General features: G+C 39.0%; 1 protein-coding gene across 1 annotated transcript in view; it reads left to right on the top strand.

Moving 5' to 3' along the window:
• Nucleotides 1-22,398, top strand: part of PHF20L1 (PHD finger protein 20 like 1) — a 76,833-nt gene that overhangs the window by 43,802 nt on the left and 10,633 nt on the right. Inside the window, exons 13-16 of the mRNA XM_032873501.1 lie at nucleotides 3,774-3,830; nucleotides 5,014-5,121; nucleotides 17,931-18,095; nucleotides 21,353-21,534. Coding sequence (XP_032729392.1) covers nucleotides 3,774-3,830; nucleotides 5,014-5,121; nucleotides 17,931-18,095; nucleotides 21,353-21,534 — 512 coding nt within the window. The remainder of the gene's footprint in view (nucleotides 1-3,773; nucleotides 3,831-5,013; nucleotides 5,122-17,930; nucleotides 18,096-21,352; nucleotides 21,535-22,398) is intronic.

Below are 22,398 nucleotides of genomic sequence, written 5' to 3'. Positions count from 1 at the left end.
ATGGCTTTGCAGTCTTTGTTGGGTTTCTTACTGCTTCCCAAGGAGTCTTTCATGTACAAAGTACCAGCTGTTTTGGTTTGTTTTCTATAATACATGTGTGTTTGCTTTGGTGGTTGGTTGGTTTCCATCTTCATTTTATTTTATTTATTTATTTTTAAAGATTTTATTTATTTCTTCGACAGAGAGAGGGGGAGAGTACAAGCAGGGGGAGGGGCAGAGGGAGAAGGGAGCCGGATGCAGGCAAAGGCAGTCGCTTAACTGACTGAGCCATATATCTTCATTTTAAAAGTAAATTTGTTACCTTTGAATTTTAAAACGTCTGTAGAAAGGCTTATTTACTCGAACTTTTATTAGAGGCATTTTCTGTCAAATTGAAATTTGACAGAAATTATATTGAATTTGAAAAAAATACAATTTGTATTTTTGTCAAATTGAAACTCTTGGGGTCTTTAGAATGATGAGGTTGTTAGTCATGAGCTGTAAAATGGTTTAACAGACTTAGATTTTCAATTTTTTGTATGTTTAAGAGACATCCACATTGCTGAATTTAAAAATTGTGGCAAAGGATTGATGAGATTATGTAAATTATCATAGATACCTGTTCTTTAACAGGTTAAAATTTCATTTTTTAGTTGTAGCATTAATGAGCTCACACTAATCCTTCTATATTCTTTTACTGGGAACAATGCCGGCATGATAGTAATCTAGGTAAGAATACCGTTGCTGTCCCCATTCCCCAAAGAAATCATTGGTACCCTTGTAAAAACTGATGCCTTTGTTTTCATTTTATTATTGGAGTGCTTGACCTACCAGAGCCAAGCAGATTTAGGTGAGGATAGAACCTTAGTTTTGGTACTATCTGGAAATGTTAGCTCATTTTCTCATTTATCTGCTGAAATTATGTGTAACAAACACTGAATTGCTCTTACCTCTTTAAGTAAGGAGTTAAAAAGATAAGGAATCTCAGTGTAGGGAAGGGTGAGCCAACAGTAATCCTAGAAGCTCTGACTTGTGGACCCCTTGCTTGGTAGCTATTGCTATTGCTATTGCTCTCTGTGCTAGCAATTTAAATAGATGGGTTTTAGTCCAGTGTCTTACCTCAACTTGGCATTTACTTTTAAAAAGGCTTTTTGTTTTTAAGTGTTTTTCAATTCTTTTCTTTTTTTCCAGAATTGTGCAAAACAAAACTACAACCAGGGACTCTGTAATCTCCTTCCACCTCCACACCAAATGTTGATGGCTCCTACAGAGCCTGGGGTTTCCATGGAGAGTCTCAGGGAATAGCCTCGTTTTTTGTTTTTTTTTTTTTTTTTTTAGCCAGAGGAATTACAGATAGTTAGCATACTGGAAGGGGCTTGAGAAATCCCCTGCATTGCTGGGTTTGGTGTTGTGGGCAAGCAAATGCAATTCGGAGATTTCTCTCTTTTTACATAGCTCTGTTTGTTTTTATTGTGTTTTGTTTTTTTTTTGTTTTTTTTTTTGGTTTTTGTATTATGTATCAGACTATCCTGTAATATTTTGTTTGAAGAAGATGTTCTGTTGATAAAATTTAGTTTAAAAAATCACTATTCAGAATAGTAAACTGATATCCTTGTTCTTTGGTTCCCACATTCCAGCACATGGTGAAATAAGCGTCAGGTAGTGAACTTGTCATAAAACTAAATTTTTTCTCTTGTTGAATTCTTGAATAGGTCTATTTTACTTTCTACTTAGGTGTGTTTTTAGAAGTCCTGCCATTATTGCAGAGGCGAACATTTAATATTCTTATATAAAATATTGACAGCCCTTTGTCAGTCCCTCAGTTTTACTTCTGAAATTTATCAGTTAAGAAATCTAAAGGTTTGGGGACCACTGGAACTCGTGACACCTGTATCTAGACCTCGTCCTCTCTGAAAGCACTCTGGGAGTGATTATCTCTGTTCTGCTGCGCTGGCCTGTATTGTGGAGCAGCGAGCGGTTCATAGACATTTTATTTGTCCTCCCAAGTACCTGAGGGATCCCACATGGTTCAGTGAGTGAAGGCAGCCCAGTAAAGCAGTTTTCCTTTGGATCACCTTGGATTCAGTGCTCCAGGGGGTGGCGACCTGCAAGGCAATGATCGTGATCAAGGGCTGCTCCTGAGTATGTCTGCTGCCACTGGGACTCAGAAGCTCCTTTCTCATTGTTTGTCTCATTATTTTCATGTAAAACTCATCAAATATGTAGAATGTTCATGGTGTGGTAATTAGTAGTTAATGAATACTAATTATTAAAGGGGCTATTGTGGGGTGCCTGCGTGGCTCAGTCGGTTAAGTGGCTCCCTTTGGCTTAGGTCATGGTCTCGGTGTCCTGGGATTGAGCCCTTGGTTGGGGGTCCCTGCTTGGTAGGGAGTCTGCCTGTCCCTGCCACCCACTCTTTCTCTCTCAAATAAATAAAATCTTTTAAAAAAATAGAAATAAAAATAAAGGAAGTGTTGGATTTGTTCAGTAGTCTTGATAACGTGGAAATTTAGTTCTATTTCCCTTTGTGCTGATGTTGCTTTCATTTTTTTGTTGTGAGAGATTGTCAAGGTGACTATCAATATTCTTACTTAATTTGAAACTTAACTTATAAGAGCCTTACTAACATTTAATACAAGTTGAGTGGTATTTTTGTATTTTTATTAAGTTTAAATTATATAAAATATTTGAAGTAAGATGAATGAAATGCTCGTTTTTTGATTCTGTATTAAGTGACTTAAAAATCAACAAACCTTGTGAATGGCAATATTAAAGCATAATAGACTGAAATTGTATTTTAAATGCACTGTAATATTATTCTTAGATTAACCTTAGGTACATATTAGCATTGGAAACGGTTGAGTATGAGTTGAGAAGCTTGATTAAATGTATGTGTGTCAGCTACACTGTTACTGAGGTGTATTGGTTTAAAAATATATTTTGGACTATTAGTTAATAGTTCCCAGATGTCATGAGGGTTGAATATTTGTAATGTGTAAAATGAGCTTTTGTATCTTACATTTAGATAAAGACCAAAAATGATTTGTAAAATAATTATATTTTGGCTTTTATCATTACCTAACAACACATTCATGATGGAGTTCAAAGGTACAGTTTATTTTAGATAACAGAAATTAAGTACTAGTTTAAAAACTGTATGCATGTTGTTGAAAACCAGTGTACTTTAATATGAAGTTCAATATTTCATATAGATGACCTGAATAGCATTCATGTCACGGAAGTAGACGCATTACATCAGACCTACCATTAGGGTGCATTTCAGCATTTGGATTGCCAAAGGCTGTGATGCCAGAGTAGATCTTTATGGATTGCCCAGTACATTTATCTAACTTTTTAAATGGTGTATTCTTCAGTTATTACCACACCACAGAAGAGAAAGTGAAAAAAAATGTATTATTACTCTGACACTAGTCTAAACATTTTATGTATTTTGACTCCCCTAATAACGTGAGGTAGAGAGTCATTCCTAATAGGCGGGTAAGGAAGCTGAAGCACAGAGAGATTAAATAATTTGGTCAAGGCCAAAGAGCTAACAAATGGTGGAACCAAGATTTTAATGTGGGTAGTCTGAAGGAACAAAAATCCTTAATTTATCAGTCTTTTGAAGTAAGAAATCTCACTTCTTTGTTACTAGTTCAGGAAATAAAATAATGTAGACCTTTAGGAGAAAAGAGTCTTAAATAAGGTTTTGTGAGCACTTGTAATGTAAACTATCGTCCCATACTTTTAAACCTTTCCTGACTAAACTTACCTATTTTCCCCCTAACCTGCAGGAATATCGAAAACAGAAAAAAAAGTGAAATTGGAAGAAAAAAGCTCAACAGCATTTGGTATGAACAGAAAGTAATCTTTAAGCAAAAGACTATTGGCTTGACAGTGGGAGGACATAGTCTGTCCCTTACTTTTTACCTGTTAGTGCTCCTTTAGGTGTAAGTGATCATCTCTTTTAGTATTTATTAGTATTATTCAGCTCCGGATATATGATTTCTTAAACACATATCTTATGTGTATTTTTTTGTCAGGGGAGTCTAAGGCTTTCTCTGAGAGTTTTGTCTTTTTGAACACCTTTACAGTTGTGGCTATTTAAAAATAAGACACCATTTAATATTGTTGAGACTTAGGGAAGGGATGATGAATAAAAAGCATTTTTTTTTCAGACTTTCTTCTTTAGCCGAACTTATAAAAAAGTTACCGAGTTTTCTGCTTTTTTTTTTTCCTGTCTTCTGTGCTATAATGATGAAAAGTATTCCAGTAATTGATGATAGTCTTAAATATTCTGTAGATTAACTCACTGGAGCTTGTGTCCCTAAAGTTGTTTAAATATGTTTGATAAATTGTAGACTACATCATTCTGAGTTGGAGTAATAGTTGAGTATATGTGATGAACCAATTTTAAGTAAAGTACCCTGGGACACTACTTTAACATCCATTTGTTTTCTTTAAAGTATATATGATTGGGGTGGGGGGGAAGGTATTTTAAAATTTGGGGAAAAAGTTTAATGAAATAAGTTTTTTGCTTTGTGTTCTTAGCCTTCATTGTTGTACACACTGGAAAGTATTGGAAGACTGAAGGAATTATTTATGGATTGATTTTATTTTTCTGAAGGAAAAAATTTCATTAAGTTCTTTTTTAAATCTAACATATTTTCTCATTAAATTCTTTGTGGAAATACTGAGTCTTCTCAGTCAGGTCTTTCTTAAATTAAGGAGTTTATTTCTTGCCACATCAGGGAACTGAGTATATTACTCATTTAAGATTTTAACTACTGTCTGTGTTAACTTCAAGGTGTCAGGAGTTGGGATTTCTCAACACTGCTAATGAAGACCCCCTCTTAGAGCCCAATAAGCTAATCAGGAGTTCCAGACTCATGACAGGAACAGTTTAATTGAATCCATCCACTGGGCAGGTGACTGGAATAGCTGATTAAAACATAAATGCTGCTTTTAGGTTAACCACAGAACAACAACTCAGGATCAACCATGATTGCTAACTTTATCACTTGTATCATTTAGGTAAGAGAAAAGAGAAGGATAAGGAAAGAAAAGAGAAGAAAGACAAAGATCACTACAAACCAAAACAGAAGAAGAAAAAGAAAAAGAAAAAGAAATCCAAGCAGCATGGTAAGTATACTAAAATGATGATTCCTGTTTTTTAAAATTCTCAGATTCTTTTCAATTTTTCTGTGTCCTTCTACCAAAGTGAAGGTAGGGCAAGATCTCCCTGTTGTTGAGAACTTGAGAAGTCCTTGTAGTTTTTCCTTGTCTCGTTGATTTAGAAACTACGCAGCTTTGTTTACTATAGTCTGTAAATTAATCCATCTGCACACTCATTGTTGCAGCTGATTAGAGACTTTCATTTCTGGCATTATGGTGGATTGGATATGTTTGTCCGGTGTGCTTCAGCTACTGAAGGAATTCTTTTCAGTCTAGAATTACAGTCCCTTGAAGTAGTTTTTAAAGAGCAAGGATGAAATAAAGATATTTTTAGAAGAACTTGAAAAAAAAAAATGATTTTTCTAGCAATACCCTGTCTAAAGGATATCCTAATCGTGTACCTGAAGGCTGAAGGAGAATGACGACAAAGGAAGGTAGGAGATGCCAGAAGAAAGGATGAGCAGAGAAAATGTAAATATGTGGATAATTCTGAACATCGATTATATAAATCATTTTGATTTGTGGGAAAAAACAAAATGGCAGAGAACAAAAATATGTGACAGTAATAATAGCTTGTAAATTGAGAGAGACATGCTTGTATTTCAGTGTTTTTCAGGTCTTGTATTGTGGAAGAGCAAAAGAAATGCATTGCTTTTAAAAAAGAAAGAAAGAAATGATTTTAGGCTGTAATGATTTAAATCTGCATTGTAGGATTTCTAACATGAATACTAAAAGAATGGAAGCTTGGGGTATAATTTCCAAAATAGATAGTAAGAAAATGTAATGAAAAAATCATCCAAAAGAAGGCAATACAAAGAGAAAAAGAAAAACAGAAAAATAAGAAAAATACAAATTAAAAAATAAGATGGTAGAAATACAAATATATCTGTAATCATAGTAAGAGATTATCATAATTGATTTTAAAAATCCAGTTACAGGTTATTTTCAAGAGATAAATCTAAATACAAGGATAGAGAGGACAGAGCAGTGTTGAAAATTAGGAAAAAAATGTGAACAAATACAAAGCAAAAGGAAAGTTGGAGTAGATATATTTGTATCAAATAAAATAGTCATTAAGGGAAAAATTATTCCTAGAGAAAGGCTACCATATAGTGGTAAAGGTTCAGTTCACTTTATAAGTTCCTAGGTACAAAATTAAAAAAAAAAATTGTTTTTGCAAGAATGTGCATAAGTGGGTAAGGGGAGAGACAGAGGGAGAGGGAAAGGGGAAGAAAGAATCCTAAGCAGGCTTGCCATGGAGCTTGACCTCATGACCCTAAGATCATGACCTAAGCTGAAATCAAGAGTTGGACGCTTAACTAACTTGAGCCACCCAGGCACCCCTAAAATTTTTAAGGTTTATAACTGAATAAAATCACAATATATTTCTTAGTAATTAGTAAATTAACAAAACTCAAAAATATTCTGTAAGGATAAGAAAGGCGGCAGCAGCACAGGCGATCTCACAGACCTCTCAAGGACACGGACCTCAGCAGCTGCAGAGCAGTTTGCTCAGACGCTAATGTGTAAAAATTGCAGGATGCAGCCCTAAGCACATCTCGACACATTGTAAAGATTGTGATAATGCAGACTATAGTTTCTGACTACAGTATAGTTAAATCAATATTAAAAAGATAAGTAGAAAAACCCCATATGCTTGGAAATCATGCCACACATTTTTAAATAATTCATGGGTCAAAGAACACTACCAAAGCGGGGGTAAAGATTGATTTATTTGAGAGAGAGTGGGAGAGGAAGAGAGAGCGCACACATGAGCCAGGAGGGAGGGGCCAGAGGGAGAGAGAGAGAGAGAGAGACTCTCAAATAGACTCCACACCCATGATCTCAGGGTCATGATCTCAGGGTTATGAGCTTCAGTTCTATAACTTACAGTGGAAGAGTAAGAAGCCAAAAATAATACAGTCAGTCTTCAAAAGAATAAAGAGAAGAATTACTATTTAGCTATAGATTAAGGCAGTGAGGCATTTGGAAAAACAAAAGTATTGATTAAGGACAGAATCGTCCAAAGCATATACATATATCAGAACTTGGTTTATACATAGCTGGCATTCCTAGATTAGCAGATAAAGGAAGAACCTTTCAGTAAATGGTATAAGAAATTTATAACCCATGTGGTGAAGGAAAACAAAAAATTGGATTCCTATACCAATACCATATGCAGCCATCAATTTCAGGTTGATTAATGATGAAATGTGTGAAAGACAAAAACTGTAAAACTTTGAAAGACAGTATAGGAAAACATCCTTATGATCTTGGAGGAGGGGTAGGGAAGGATTTCTAAACAAAAAGTGTTAATCTAAAGGAAGAGGTTGAAAATTTGACTAGACTGAATTAGAGACTTATACTAGAGAGGGGTTCAGTGGCGCCTAGATGAAGCAGAGGAAGGGATCCGTGAACTCAAAGACGAGACAACTGAATTCACCCAATCACAGCAACAAAAAGAGAACAATGATGTTAGGTTAGGATAGATTAAGGGGCTGCTGGGACAATATAAAATAGTCTAACTTTCACATTGTAGGGGTCCCAGAAGGTGAAAAGATAATTCCATGCAGATGGAAACCAGAAAAAAGCTGAAGTAGCTATATTTTTATCACAAAATAAACTTTAAAACAGACAGTAATAAGAGGCAAAGATAGGTGCCACATGGTGATAAAGGGGTCAGTCCAACAAGAGGATACAATATTCATAAATATTTATGTACCCTATGTACAGGAGCCCCTAAATGTAAAAAGTAAATATTGCCAGATGTAAAGGGAGATGTACCCAGCAATACAATAATAGTAAGGAATTTTAACGTCCCACTTACATCAATGGGTTCACCATCCAACCAGAAACATCCAAAAGTAGAAGAATACCCATTCTTGTCAATTGTACATAGAACGTTTTCAATGTCAGATCATATGTTAGGCCACAAAACAAATCTTAATAAATTTAGGGGGATTCAGATCCTCATAGACATCTTTTTGACCACAATAAGTAATAAGAAATTCGAAATTACGTGGAGAAAACTGGGAACTTTGTGATTATGTGGAGATTAAGCCGCATGCTGAACAATCAGTGGGTCAGAGAATAAATCAGAAGGGAGGCAAACCGCCCTGGGACAAACGGAAATGGAAATACACCAAAATTGATGGAATACAGCGAAAACAGTTGTACGAGAGGAGTTCCTAGGGATAAATGCCTACCTCCAGAAACAAGAAAATTCTCTCTTACTCATCTCAAGAAAATAGAAACAGGAGAAGAAAGAAAGCCCAAAGTTATTAGAACGGAAATAATAAAGATTAGAACAGAAATAAATAGAGAAGATCAGTGAAACTAAGAACTGGTTCTTTGAGAAAGCAAACAACATTGATAAGCCTCGTAAAAGTAGATTGGATAAATAGAAAAGCCATGACGTGTTTCTATTTTATTTAGGGAAGTGAGTTCGGCTAAAACATTCTTTTTTGGGGGTGGTGTCTTTTTGGGGATTTTGGGATTACTTGATGAAAGGGAGATGGTAATAGAAAAAAATTAATAAGCCTTTAGCTAGACTTATCGAGAAAACAGAATCAAATAAATAGAATGAGACAGGAAATATTACAGCTGATATCACAGAAATGCAGAGAACCCAAAGGCACTACTATGAGCAGTTATATGCCAACAAATTGGACAATCTAGAAAAAAATGGATGAATTTCTAGAAACATACAAACTACCAAAGCTAAATCATGAAAATAGAGTTGAATAAATAGAAAATCTAAACTGACTGATTACTAGTAAGGAGATTGAATCAGTAATTAGAAACCTCAGAACAAAAAACGTTCAGGACTGGATGGCCTTGCTGGTTAATTCTACTAGATATTCAAAGAAGAATTAGTACCAAACTCTTCTCTTAAACTCTTGCAAACTCGCAAACTCTCAAACTCTTCCAAAAAAAAAAAAGAAGAGGAGGAAGCTCTTGCAAGCTCATTTTATGAGGCCAGCATTACCCTGATAATACTAAAACCGGACAAGGCCCTATAAGAAAAGAAAAGAAAATCACAGGCCAGTATCCCTGATGAGCATTGATGCAGAAATCCTCAAACTCAGTAATATGCTAAAAGGATCATGTACCATGCGGGATTTATTCTTGGGGATACAAAGATGGTTCAACATCTGCAAATAAGTTAGTGTGTTTTACCATGTTCATAAAATAAAGGATAAAAATCACATCATCTCAGTAGATGCAGAAAAAGCATTTGACAGAATTTTAACATTTATTTATGATAAAAACTCTGAACAAAGCAGGTATAGAGAGAATGTAACTCAACATAATAAAGGCCCATATAAGACAAACCCACAGCTAACATCATATTCAGTGGTGGGAAGATGAAAGCCTTTGCTTTAAGATCAGGCACAAGAAAAAGATGCCCACTCTTGCCACTTTTATTCAACATAGTTTTGGAAGTCCTAGCCAGGGCGATTAGGCAAGGGGGGAAAAAAAAGGCTTCCAAATTGGGAAGGAAGAAATAAAACTGCCACTATTAGCAGATGACATGATATTATATACAGGAAACTCTAAAGACTCTACCAAAAAACTATTAGAACTTACAAATTTAGTGAAGTTGCAGAATACAAAATCAATACAGAAAAATCTCGCATTACTATACACTGACAACAGACTACCAGAAAGAGAAATCAAGAAAACAATCCCATTTACAATTGTATCAAAAAGAATAAAATACTTAGGAATAAACTTAAGCAAGGGAGTGAAAGACCCCTGTATATTAAAAAATACCTTTTTAAATATAGAATATAATATACAGTGTAAATATAAAAATAAATATATAAAATATAAAACTTGTATTTTGGTGTACTAAGTTGTTAAAGAAAGAAATTGAAGAAGGTGCAAATGAATGGAAAGATATTTTATGCTCATGGTCTGGGAGAAGCAGTATTGTTAAATTGCCCTTACTACCGCTACACAATCTACAGATTCATTGCAATCCCAATCAAAATTCCAAGGACGTTTTTCAAAGAAATGGAATAACTGTTTCTAAAATTTGTAAAACCACCAAAAACCCCAAATAGCCAGAGCAACCTTGAGAGGAGCAAAGCTGGAGGCATTGCACTTTCTGATTTCAAATACTATAAAGCTACAGTAATTAAAATGTCATGGTATTAACATAAAAACAGACACTTAGATTAATGAAAGATAATAGCCCAGAAGTAAACTCTCACATATATGGTGAATTACTTAATGAGAGTGGAGCCAAGAATATACAATGGGGCAAGGGGATTCTTTAATAAGTAGTGCTGAAGACTGGCCAGCCATATGGAAGAGACTGCAACTTGACCACAATCTTATACCAAACAAAAAGTTAACTCAAAGTGGATTAAAGACTTGAACAAAAGACCCCAGACCTTAAAACTCCTGGAAGAAAACGTGGTTAATAACTTCCTTGCCCTAGGTCTTGGTGATGATTTTTTTTAAAATCTGATACCAAAACCAAAAATAAACAGAAATACATCATACTGAAAAGTTACTGCATTGCAAAGGAAACTATCAACAAAATGAAAAAGACAACCTACTGAATGAGAGAAAATGGTTGCAAAAATCTGTCTGATAAGGGGCTAATACCCAAAATATATTTTAAAAAACCTCTTACAACTCATTAGCAAAAACACAGTTTAATTAAAAACTGGGCAGAAGATTGAAATAGACATTTCTCTAGAGAAGACATACAGATGGCTAAAAGGTACATAAAAAGATAATCAACATCATCAATCATTAGGAAGATGCAAGTCAAAACCCCAATGAGGTAACACCTCACACCTATTAGAATGGCAGTTCCCAAAAGACAACAAGTGTTAGTGAGGATGTGGAGAAAAGAGAACCACTCTGCATTATTGGAGCGAATGCAGCCCCTGGGAAACAGTGTGGAGGTTTCTCAGAACATTAAAACATTAAGAAATACCTTATTCAGGGGCGCCTGGGTGGCTCAGTGGGTTAAGCCTCTGCCTTTGGCTCAGGTCATGATCCCAGTGTCCTGGGATCAAGCCCCACATCGGGCTCTCTGCTCAGAGGGGAGCCTGCTTCCCCCTCTGTGTCTCTGCCTGCCTCTCTGCCTATTTGTGATCTCTGTCTGTCAAATAAATAAATAAAATCTTTAAAAAAAAAAAAAAGAAAGAAATACCTTATTCAGCAATTCTACCATGTGGTATTTGTCCAAAGAAAACAAAAACAGTAATTTGAAGAGATAAATGCACCCTCATATTCACTGTAGCATTATTCACAGTAGCCAAGTTGGGGAAACAACCTAAGTGTCCACTGATGGATGAATGGATAAAGAAATTGTGTACACAGACACAGTGGGGTATTAGTCACAGTAAAGAATGAAATCTTGCCATTTGTGACAATGTGGGTGGACCTTGAAGTCATCATGCTATGTGAAATAAGACAGAGAAAGACAAATACCATATCATCTCATTTATATGTGGAATCTTAAGGGAGAAAAAAAAAAAAACCCTCATAGACACAGAGAACAGAATATTGGTTGCCAAAAGCAGGGGGTGGGGGTAGGAGAAGTGGGTGAGGGTATCAAAAGATAAAAAGAAAAAAAAAATTAAAAAATAAAAGAAATTCCCTTACAGGGGAAAAAAAATGGAACTGTTATACAGAGGGTGAAAAGATAGCACAGACCATCAGAAAATACTACAACAGGTGTATCTGACAAAGGATTCGCATTCATACTCTGTTTTGAACTTACAAGTCTAGAATAGAAAGAAAAATTTCCTAGTATGAAAATAGGTAGAAGATTTTAATAGGTATTTTCACAGAATTGGAAATCTCTTTGGTAAAGTGGTAAGATGAATCTATAACGTGATGTCCAGTCTTATGAGAAGCAGCATTAATGTAATTTTTAATACCTCTCGGCATCTGTTCCCTAGCTGCTTTCTGTGCAAAAGTTACAAGGTGGATGGTATCAGATGTTGCTGAGGCGGTGGAGACACAATACTGACTACTGTGGAAAGCAGCTATTGGCAAGTGTGCTCGCCATGTAGCTTAAACAGTTTCTAACTAGGCTCTCATGACCCATCAGGAGGCGTTTATGAGAATGGCCATAGCAGCACTGACAGCCCAGATGTCCATCAGAAGTCACACACTGATTCCGTGGAATCTGTATCACTATGTAAATAAATGAACTATATCCACAGGAATCTCAGGAACAAAATGATAAGCTAAAAATCACTGAAGAAGGCGTGTAATACAATTTTTTATATATAAAGATCAAAAAGTTGTAATATGAAACTGGGAACATAGCAACAGCATAAAGTAGCAAAAAGTAGCAGAAGCGTAAAGAACAGCAAGAGAATGGTGAGCAGAATTTCAGGACACGGTAACCTCTGAGGTGGGGAATTTATCAGTTCAAATGCGAAAATGGTAAAACAGGACCTTCAAAAGTGATGACACTGTTCTCTTCAACTATGTGACAGGCACCTCAGTATTTTGTGGAGTTGACTGGTATGCTTTAGGTCATACCAGGTTTTTTTTCATATTCATTAAACACTTGTAAAAACCAGTTTTTTTATTTATATTTTTAAAAAGATTTTATTTGTCAGAGAGAGAAAGAGCATGAGCAGGGGGAGGAGCAGGGAGAGAGGGAGAAGCAGACTCCCTGATGAGCAGGGAGCCCAATGTGGGGCTCCATCCCAGGACCCTGGGATCATGACGTGAGCCAAAGGCAGATGCTTCACTGACTAAGTCACCCAGGCATCCCTAAAAGCCAGTTTTAAAAACTATAAGGCCAACTGGGAAATTTCCAAGTCAGTAATTGGTGATAAATTCTTCAGATTTTTAATTCCCTCACTATGCCCCGAATCCTATCTAATTGTTTCTACATTCTCTCACCCTAAAGCTGCCAGCGTACATTTGACAGAGGAGCCAACAGAGGATTGAAAAGCTTGAAACTACTTTCCAGAGATTGTCTTGAACATATCTGTGCGCTCATGTGCCCACACTGCCCCTCATCTGTTCTCCCCTCACCCCGTCCTTTTACATACGGGCCCCTGGGGCCCAGACTCCAGAGAACCTAAAGTCAGGAAATTCTGGAGCTTCATAAACAAAAACTACTGATCACAAACACATTTGATGTATGAAAATACCCTCCTGGGAGGGAATGTAATGCACACACGAGAAGCTTCAGACCACATACCGTACTGCCAGGTGAACTCCCAAGTGACCAGAGGCCAGGGGGATTTGGTGGACTCGGGTACTGCGGCGGGGACAGCCACGCCTCACGGCAGGAAGGGCGAGCTGTTCACATCCCCTTCTGCCATGTCAGCAAACAGGTCGATTCCAGGACTGACCAGCAGACACTGAATCTTAGTGTGCTAATACCCCGTGTAAGGGTGGGGTGGGGGGGAGATATAACAGGGAGGGGCTGACCAAGGACAAATGAAGGGGGGGGTCACATTTTGGCAGCACAGTGAGAGAGCATTGAGGAGAATGCAGGAGGTGGTGGTGTCCTGGAAGAAAGAGGGTGATCTGGATTAGTAAGACCGAGAGGAAAAAGTTGCAAGGAAAATTGGCAGCTCAGAGTTGTGTTCTGCAATTACACTACTCCTGCTTTTAAAGAGCCATTAATCCTTAAAAACATGTTAATATATTTTTTTAAATTTTTTAATTGAAAAGAGCTTTATATCGTTTACATTTTAAAATCAGACCTATAAATGAAAATCTTAACTTTGTAAATAGAATCCTAGCAAATGCTTAAAGATGCACGGAAGCATTGCTTTTCATACACAGCAGGTGTGGAGTTGGGTAATCACAGGCATCTGTGCAATTAATTATTACATTTGAGAATTTATTCTGGGTTATTTACATTCATCTTGGAAGTGACTCTTCTCCAGATTAAATTAGAAAAGGGGTCTTTAAGGCTGGAAATAGGGGGTTTAAAATAACTTTAAAATTTTAAGGACATCTTCATTTTAAAACATTCACATTATTCCTACTTGAGGTTCCTAATATAATATGCATTTTATTCTACAGTTACTACAACCAGGGAGCTTTAAAAATTCTTTCTTAACACTGAATGTTATTTTGCATATCCTTCCATGCTTATTACGTACTAGATGTGCTGTAGGCATTTTTTATACAGTGATGTATTTAATTTTCCCATTAACTAATGCTTTTTACAGTGGAGCCTCTTATACCCATTTTAGAAACCGTGAATTGAAACAAGTAGAGTTGTCCAAGCTCACATGGCTAGTGAGTGGTAAAAAGCAGATTCAAACCCAGGGAGTCTGATTTCAGTCTTAATTTTAACTTGAACCATCATGCTCTGTTGTACTGTTACTTCCTGGGCCTTAGAGAGTGTTTGCTGGACTCTGCGTTCTTCCCTTTAGCAGGTTTTACTTGTCCTTTCTGGTGTAGGAAGTTCTTAACGGTTTTCCGTAGGAGAAATCGCCACGTTGGGATTTAAGAGTGACATCCTTGCCGGTTTTTACCTTTGTTACTTTGAGCCACTTGGTCACTTTGAGCCAGTCGCTTTATCTTCTCATCTTTCCTGTATCTGAAAATATGAAAAGGTGTGGAGAGATTTAAAAGAACTAGAATGAGAAATGCAAGGAGAATCTAGAACATTGTGTTGTGAAAACAGAGACTCCCTTCTAGGAGCTTGTAGGCAAGCCTTATCAGCATACTGTAACAGCGATAAGAAGCGCCTGTTGTATTGGGAAGGTAAAAGTGATACAGGGTAAGTTCTGTCTATAGGGTAGAGAAGCTGGAGTGATCAAGGCTTTATGTGGAGGATTACAGCTGATCTAACCTAAAGCTCGCAGTGGACCTTCGTTCACCGTAGCCAGAGGGGCCTGGCGTGGGGAATGCAGGTGTGGTGTAGAGTGCTCAGAAGTATTGTTTAGTTGCTAATACCATGTGGAAAGATTATCTATCAGCCTGTTTTACTGGTAACCACCAAATTGAGGTTTCTGTCCTTATTCTGACATTCAGGCAATATAACATGTCATTGAACAAAGGGCCACTTTCAAAGCTGAGCGTTGGGTTCAGATTTTCATTGCAAAGTGGAACTTCGTCATCCTTTGGCAAGTTATTTAAATTGTATAAATGTCCGTTTCCTCACGTCTAAAGTGGTAGTAATAGTTTCTGCTGTGTAGCTTTACTTTTAGGATTCAGTCAGGTAATCTCCGTCAGGTACTGAACACGATGCCAGCTAGCATTTAGCAGATGCCCTTTCCTCACCTGAGCCCAAGTAAGGGGGCATGGGGCAAGCTGTGTAGAGACTGTGGGGCCAGGAGAGGCACAGCGGCCCCGTGCTGTACCAGGGTCGCTCTGCAGTCTCAGCGTCTGCAGCGTCCAGCGGGTGCCCACTCCTGACCTGCTGGCGGCGAGGCCTGGGAATCTGCTTTGCCAGGCTTTCCAGTTTGTGTATACGTGAAACATTGAAATCCACTGGTCACGCTTTTTGGTTAAGAGTAAGGCTCTGTAGTCAGGCTCCCTGTGTTTGAAGGCTGACTTTGCGAAGAAAGCTGTGTCTTCTTGGGCACTTTAACCTTTTCAGTGTCTGTTCTTCTGCTTGTGAAATGGCACTAGCAGCCGTAGCTTCCTCATTGTGTTAGCTGGAGGATTAGGAGTTAATCCGCATAAAACACTTAGATTCTTGCTTGGCACACGGGGTGCCCAGTAGATGTGGCTGTGCCGTAGTATGTATGGTGAGTGCTATGTTAGTGTCCAGTTGCTGCTGGCACAGAGTACTACGTATCAGTGACCTTAAATAACCTGGATTTATTATCTTAAAGTTCTGAAGGTCACGAGTGCAAAATGGGTCTCGGTGGGCTGAAGTGAAGGTGTCAGCAGGACTGCATTCCTTTTGGGAAGCTCTAGGGGAGAATCCATTTTCTTGCCTTTCCTAGCTTCTAGAGGCTTCTCTGTGTCTTGGTTCACGTCCCCCTAACCATCTTCAAAGCCAGCAGTGGCCACTCAGGTCTTTAGGGACTCTTGTGATTACATCGGGCCCACCCAGATAATTCAGGGTAAATTTGAGGTCAGCTGATTAGCAGCCTTAATTCCACTTTGCTACAGAACCTAACGCATTCATAGGTTTGGGGATTAGAATGTGGGCCTCTTTGGGGACCATTGTTTTGTCCACCACCGACTTTAGATGGATACTCAGTGCACACCTACACTGGTACTGCTCTCCTGGAAACTTGCTTTCCTACTCTTGACCTTTCCTCCACCACTTTCCATTCCCTAACCTGCCTTAGGTGTCCTTTGCCTCATATACATTGAGCAAATAGAAGCCACCAGATGAGAACTTGCTCATCTGTCCACAACTATGTGCTTAGCTATGTATGTCCATCTTTAACTGCTTTGCCTCTATGATAATGGAAGCTGTTGTCTTTCTCTTCTTAAAATCCTTCACTTGTCACCCTGCCTCCCCTCATTTTTAGATTTTTGCAGATGATGTGTAGGCTCTCCCATCTTTGAAAAGCCTTCCTCTAGGGGCACCTCTGTGGCTTAGTCCATTGAGTGTCCTACTCTTGGTTTCAGATCAGGTCATGATCTCAGGGTCCTGGGACTGAGCCCTGAGTGGGGCCCTGCACTTAGCAGGGACTCTCCCTCTTCCTCTCCCAACTCCTCTGTGCCTCCCCCCACTGTGCTTTCTCTAAAATAAATAAATTCTTTAATAAGTAAATAAATATCTTCCTCTGGACCCACGTTCCTTGTCTGGTTTCTCCTCCTCCCTCTTACTCTTCAGCCCCAACCAAGAGGCCCTCTTTTCACCTCTTGGTAGTTCAAGCAGAAGCCTGGAAACCGCCCTTCTGACGCCAGGCCAGCCCCGCAGACCCGTGGTCTACAGATCGCTGCGTCTCCCTGTCAGTTTTCAAGCCAGCTGCCCTCTCCGAGGCCAGACCGTGGCTCCCCCTGCCCGTGCCTCCCTGCGCCCTTCCTCACTCCATAGCTCCAGTAGGCTTTGAAAACCAGAAGCAGACTTGTGTCATGCCCTTTTTGCCGAATTTAGGATAAAACTCAAAAATAAGAACGTATGTTTAACCAGACCTGCCCCTGCCACTCTAACCTCATTTCTTCTCTCTGTCCCTCACTGTGCTACAGCCACAGTCTCAGATTTTCAATGTGCCAGGCTCTCCTCTGCTCTGGAGCCTTCCCAGGGCCCTGAATCCTGCCCTCTCCTGTCTGTCCCTGTCATCATATCCAGCTCTCCTGGAAGCTGCAGGTGGCTGCTTCCTGTCCTCTGTCTGCATGGCTCATGCTAAGCTGAGGAGGATAGGACTCGGGTTAATTTCTTTTAGGACCACTTAATTTCATTGAGATGTTTTTTGCTGAAAAAATGTATCAATTATCAGTGTAATAATTGACATGCTACACATTAGGAGCATCTCTTTACAAATTGCAAAAAGAAAAAAAGTTAATTTCCATCTTGCACATCTTACTGTAGACATAGCCATGATTATAATGGAGAGAAACTGTAGAAATAATCATTTTTCCCTTCTGGACTCGCTAGCAAGACTTTATCGATACCAGCTGGAACGTGGTGCTCCCTGGTGGTATGTGTGTACTGCCTGGGGTACACGTCCCGGGTGTTCTCCCCCAGCCCAGTTTATTGGATACTCCATGATCTAGCTGTATTCGTGGATGAGGAAGGAGTGACATGGTTATTTTATGTCTTGTAAAACTTAACTTTCTTGTTAATTTTTATAGTGACTCTTCCTGATGCCCTGATGCTTTATTAATATTTCTTTATGTATCTTATGTTACAGACTATTCAGACTATGAAGACAGTTCTCTAGAATTTCTGGAAAGGTGCTCTTCTCCATTAACTCGATCTTCTGGGAGTTCTCTGGCTCTGCGAAGCATGTTTACGGAGAAAAATACAACATATCAGTACCCGAGGGCAATTTTGTCAGTTGATCTTAGTGGTGAAAGTATGTGTAATCATGTAATGCTTAAACAAGTCTTAAGATTATTAAATGGGGGAACTGAGCTGGAAACATACTTTAGTGAGGGCTTATCTGAGCACACTATTGAAGAAGTTATCCCGGAAACTAATACGAAAATCTCAACATTTGCAAGTTGAGCTACTTTTTAAAATTTCTATAAAGTAAAATTGGCTTTTACCATTAACTATAGGACATCTGGTGAGGAAGTTCCTAGTGTCTACTACGTACTGGTTATGGGTATTTTACAAGTGGATTCAGAATCTGTCAGGTTGCCCTGCCAGCCGTCCTGGCAGCTGGGGCTTGAGTGTACTCGCCTTCCAGGGTTCCCAGCAGTGCAAGGGAGACTCTCCCCATGCAGACCCTGATGGCAATGGCTGGAGACTAGAATGAGGGATGGGGTCTTCATCTTATGTAAAACCCCAGGGGTACTGACTGCTGAGCTCACTTCCGGCCTTCACCTTTCTTCTGAGGGTCCAACATGGTAGGTCCTAGGTGATGTGTTTTTGTTTGCATGGTTACCACTTGCTTTCTTCCAGGCCTAACTCCTCTCTAGCCTCCTGTGGAAAAAAGTGTCATCTTCCCTTCCTCCTAAAATAAGCACCAGGCATTTGGAGATTTAACATTTTCAAACATAGAGGGGAGGGAGCACACATCCCCTGTTCCCTTTTGGGTCAGTGGCTCTTCACCAGGTGTGTGTGACAGCTGTCACTGTGATGCTTTGAAACGGCCAATCCAGAGATGTGCTGCAGAGCACAAATGAGATTTCTGGGAGGGTGGATGGAGTTCCTGAGTCATTCTTAGGGTTGACAGTCACATAAGGATACTCCTTTTGGGGCCGTCAACGGCAGAAAGTCATCACTTTATGCAGAGTGCTGGAAAATGGAGAGGATATCTGGTTGGCAGTGATGTCGGAACTAGACATGTGAGAGGTTAGTGGCAAGAGTGTTGAAGGCGTGTGTCCCCAGTCCTGCCCGGTGTGTGACGGAGCCCTGAGCTGGGAGGAGGGACGGGTATTGGTACAGGGTGCAGGTCTTTGGCCAGAGGTTCTCAAGTGTTAGCATGCAGCAGAACCATCTGGAAAGCTTGTTAAAACACCTTTCTGGACCTCCTCAGAATGCCTGACACCTAATGAGCTCCCAGGTGATGCTGATCTGGAATCGCCACGTAGAGAATGTGTCTGGGAAAACAGCAGTGATAGTTCAAGAAAATGGTGTTCCTGTGGCCTCTCAGTTGGAGCTGTTGTCCATGTGGTATTTCAGTAGGAGAGGGAACTTTTTTTTTTTTTTTTTAATTTTCATTTCTTTTTAACTTTGAATCCACGGAGCCATTTACTCAGCCCTTAGAATTCAGCCAAACATTTGTTCGATGCTTGGGAATTAGTTATTCAAACTAGGTTTTCTGGCCAGTATGTTAAATTTGTATTCTAACGCCATAAAACCTGGTTATTTGGCCATGAAAACATATGTGCGACACATGCTAATTCCTTTCAATGATAATAATTTTACATTTATTAATTCTGTTATGATTGCCATCCATGTAAGGCCACATGTATGCTGCAGCTGTGTTTGAAACTATTTACTCGCGTTCTGGTCTGCCATTTTGAAACATAACTTGTGTTCAGGAAGGCCCAAGAGAAAATACTAGATTTGGATTTAAGATAGTAAAATGAGGAACGAGTGAAATTTCCCCTCTCGGTTCTCAAGACTGCTTATCTTGTTATTAGAAGGATTTTATAATGCCTAATTGATTTACTCCTTGAAAATTTTCCTGTATTTCTCTAATATTTCTTCTGACCTCACTTTCTTCAAAATGTCCTAAGACCCTAAAGAAAAGAAAATGTTTATTTTTCTGTAAAACATTAACTTCTGATAAGTCAAAAAGAAAGCATTCAAAAACAGGAAGAATCAGAATAGAAACTGGTAAAAGAAGCACTAAATCATGAAATATATCAAATATAAACAGCATGATTTTTTTTAGTTCGAATTCGGCCAACTTCTTTCTGGTCTGATTGTCTGAAAGAGAATTTTCTCTGGCTATGGACTCCCTCCTTAGCTCCTTCAGGAGCATTCTGGAGCAGCTTACTGTGTATAGCTGGCTTCCTTCTAAGCACTGGCCGTGGAGCATTCAGAATGCAGAGCCCTTAGTGCTGCGGCCTGTTGACACTCCACAGAGGAGGTGAGTAAGGAGCAGGTGCAGGAGTGGTGCAGACCATGACGAGAGGTTGAGACACTGAGGCAGAAGGAGCCACCTCTGTCGATCAGGTGCTCCGCTGATGGCCCTCCAGGTGCCTCACAGCAGCGGGCAGGTCTTCGACCAGGCATCTCCCATGTTTCTCCAGCCACACTCCTGCCAAACCTTTAGTGTCCTGTCATCATTTCTTTCCCTTTGTTGTAAATAAATATTTCCTTGTTTTGTCGCGATTTTTTCTTTTTCCTCAGTGGCTGGGCTAAATTGGCATCTTTGACATCAGCAGTGGTACAAATACAAACCTAAAACCTGGCCTTTAAAAAATGTTGTGGTCATAAATCTAGTTTCTAGAATATACTTACTCATTTTTAAAATATTTTAAGCAAAGTGAAATTTTAGAACTCTATGTAGGGAACTTGTGATCACAGTTTCAGGAGCAGTGGTGACTTTGAGAGCTCAGGCTCTGGAGTCAGGTAGTCCTGCCTGCAGTCAGCTCGACCGTTAGCCGGCCGCGCCATTTGGGCAAGTAGTAGATCTTCTATTTGAAGTGCTTAGTATAGTACCTGCTGCACAGTAAGTGCCCTGGTGGTTGAGGATTCTGATGCCGTCAGGAACAGCAGTGTTGATGTTACAGACTGCACGCGTACTCCTTTTTGCTAAAGTGCCTTGACTGTTGTGCAAAGAACATAATCCATTCTTTTTATAAGCTGTGATTCTGGGGAGGATGAAAAGGACTAATGTTTGTGAAAGCATTTGAAAACTATGCAAATTTGAATTACTTCCACCCTTAGCCATGACCTCTATAAGCACCAAGACGAGGGATACTTTCCAAGTTACTTGTGATAGTGTAGATGTTAAGATGTAAAGCCAATCATAACTATCTCTTCAAAAATCATTTGTTTCTTTGTTCAGAGACATATGCTAATCCCATATGTCTGGCCTTCCTTTTTATATACTTAATAGCTTATAATCACTTCCTTTAGTGCCTTTCTATCTGGAAAAGTGACACAAGCGTAGGAAAACATACGCTGAGTATACTTTTGTGTATATTCTAGATTTATCCGATGTGGAATTCCTAGATGATTCTTCAACAGAGAGTTTGCTTCTCAGTGGGGACGAGTACAATCAGGACTTCGATTCAACCAATTTTGAGGAATCTCAGGATGAAGACGATGCTCTTAATGAGATTGTGCGGTGTATTTGTGAAATGGATGAGGAGAACGGCTTCATGATCCAGGTAGCTGGTCTTCCCTGTCGTAGCAAATAATCATTTCAGGTGCTCAGCGAGCACATCAGAGCATCTGTGTTCTTTTGTCACTCGTGGTCTTACTGAAGACTGGTCTCTCGCCTATCATGTTTAAAATCCCAGTAGTAATGACGGGAAGGTCTCTTCAAGTGAAGTAGACTGCTCTCTCACTTAACGATCACCCTCCCTTTGCGAGAGTGTTGAGTTTGAGGTCTTCAGGCCAAAATTCTGGGAGCCCTTTTTGGAAGCCATTCGGGTGGGTGAGCATCTAAATACATTGAAGGGTAGAATGTAGCAGCCCTTCCAGCCTGGATCCCTGTTGTTTACAGCCCTTCAGTGCGCAGTTAAGGAAATAAACGTTTCCTCTCTTGTCAAAAATTGTTACAGGGCCTAAGCATTACAAACCACCTCTCCCTGTAGAAAGGGTATCTTTAAGAAAAAAGGAGCATAACCCACGTTTTGTGATGTCATTTAGAAGATTTGGAGATGTTAGTTGCAGGAATAAAGAGTAATGTTTTCTCGCTCTTTTCAAAGGTATTCTCAAATAAGGGAACTACACAGGTTATACTTGAAGAAGTGACTGCTACAGGCAATCCTCCGAACTTGTCTTTTTTAAAGAAAAATGTCCACACTTTAATAAGCTATTTTAAGGATATATTTCCCTAAAAATTAGTGGGAAGTAAATGAGAGCAGTAGTTTTGTGTATGTGTGTGTTACGTGATTTAAGTAATCTATCAAGGCACATTTTAATAGCTGCAACAAGAGGGAGTTCTTGAAGTAGCCGACTCTTTGAAATATAAAATTCATCCTCTGTCGGCACTTGCATCATTGTGTGGAATAAGGGTTGAACTCTGG

This window comes from Lontra canadensis, unplaced genomic scaffold, assembly GCF_010015895.1.
Source record: "Lontra canadensis isolate GAN:19392208 unplaced genomic scaffold, GSC_riverotter_1.0 scaffold49, whole genome shotgun sequence".
Lineage (NCBI taxonomy): Eukaryota > Metazoa > Chordata > Mammalia > Carnivora > Mustelidae > Lontra > Lontra canadensis.
This window is presented reverse-complemented; position numbering and strand designations above follow the sequence as displayed.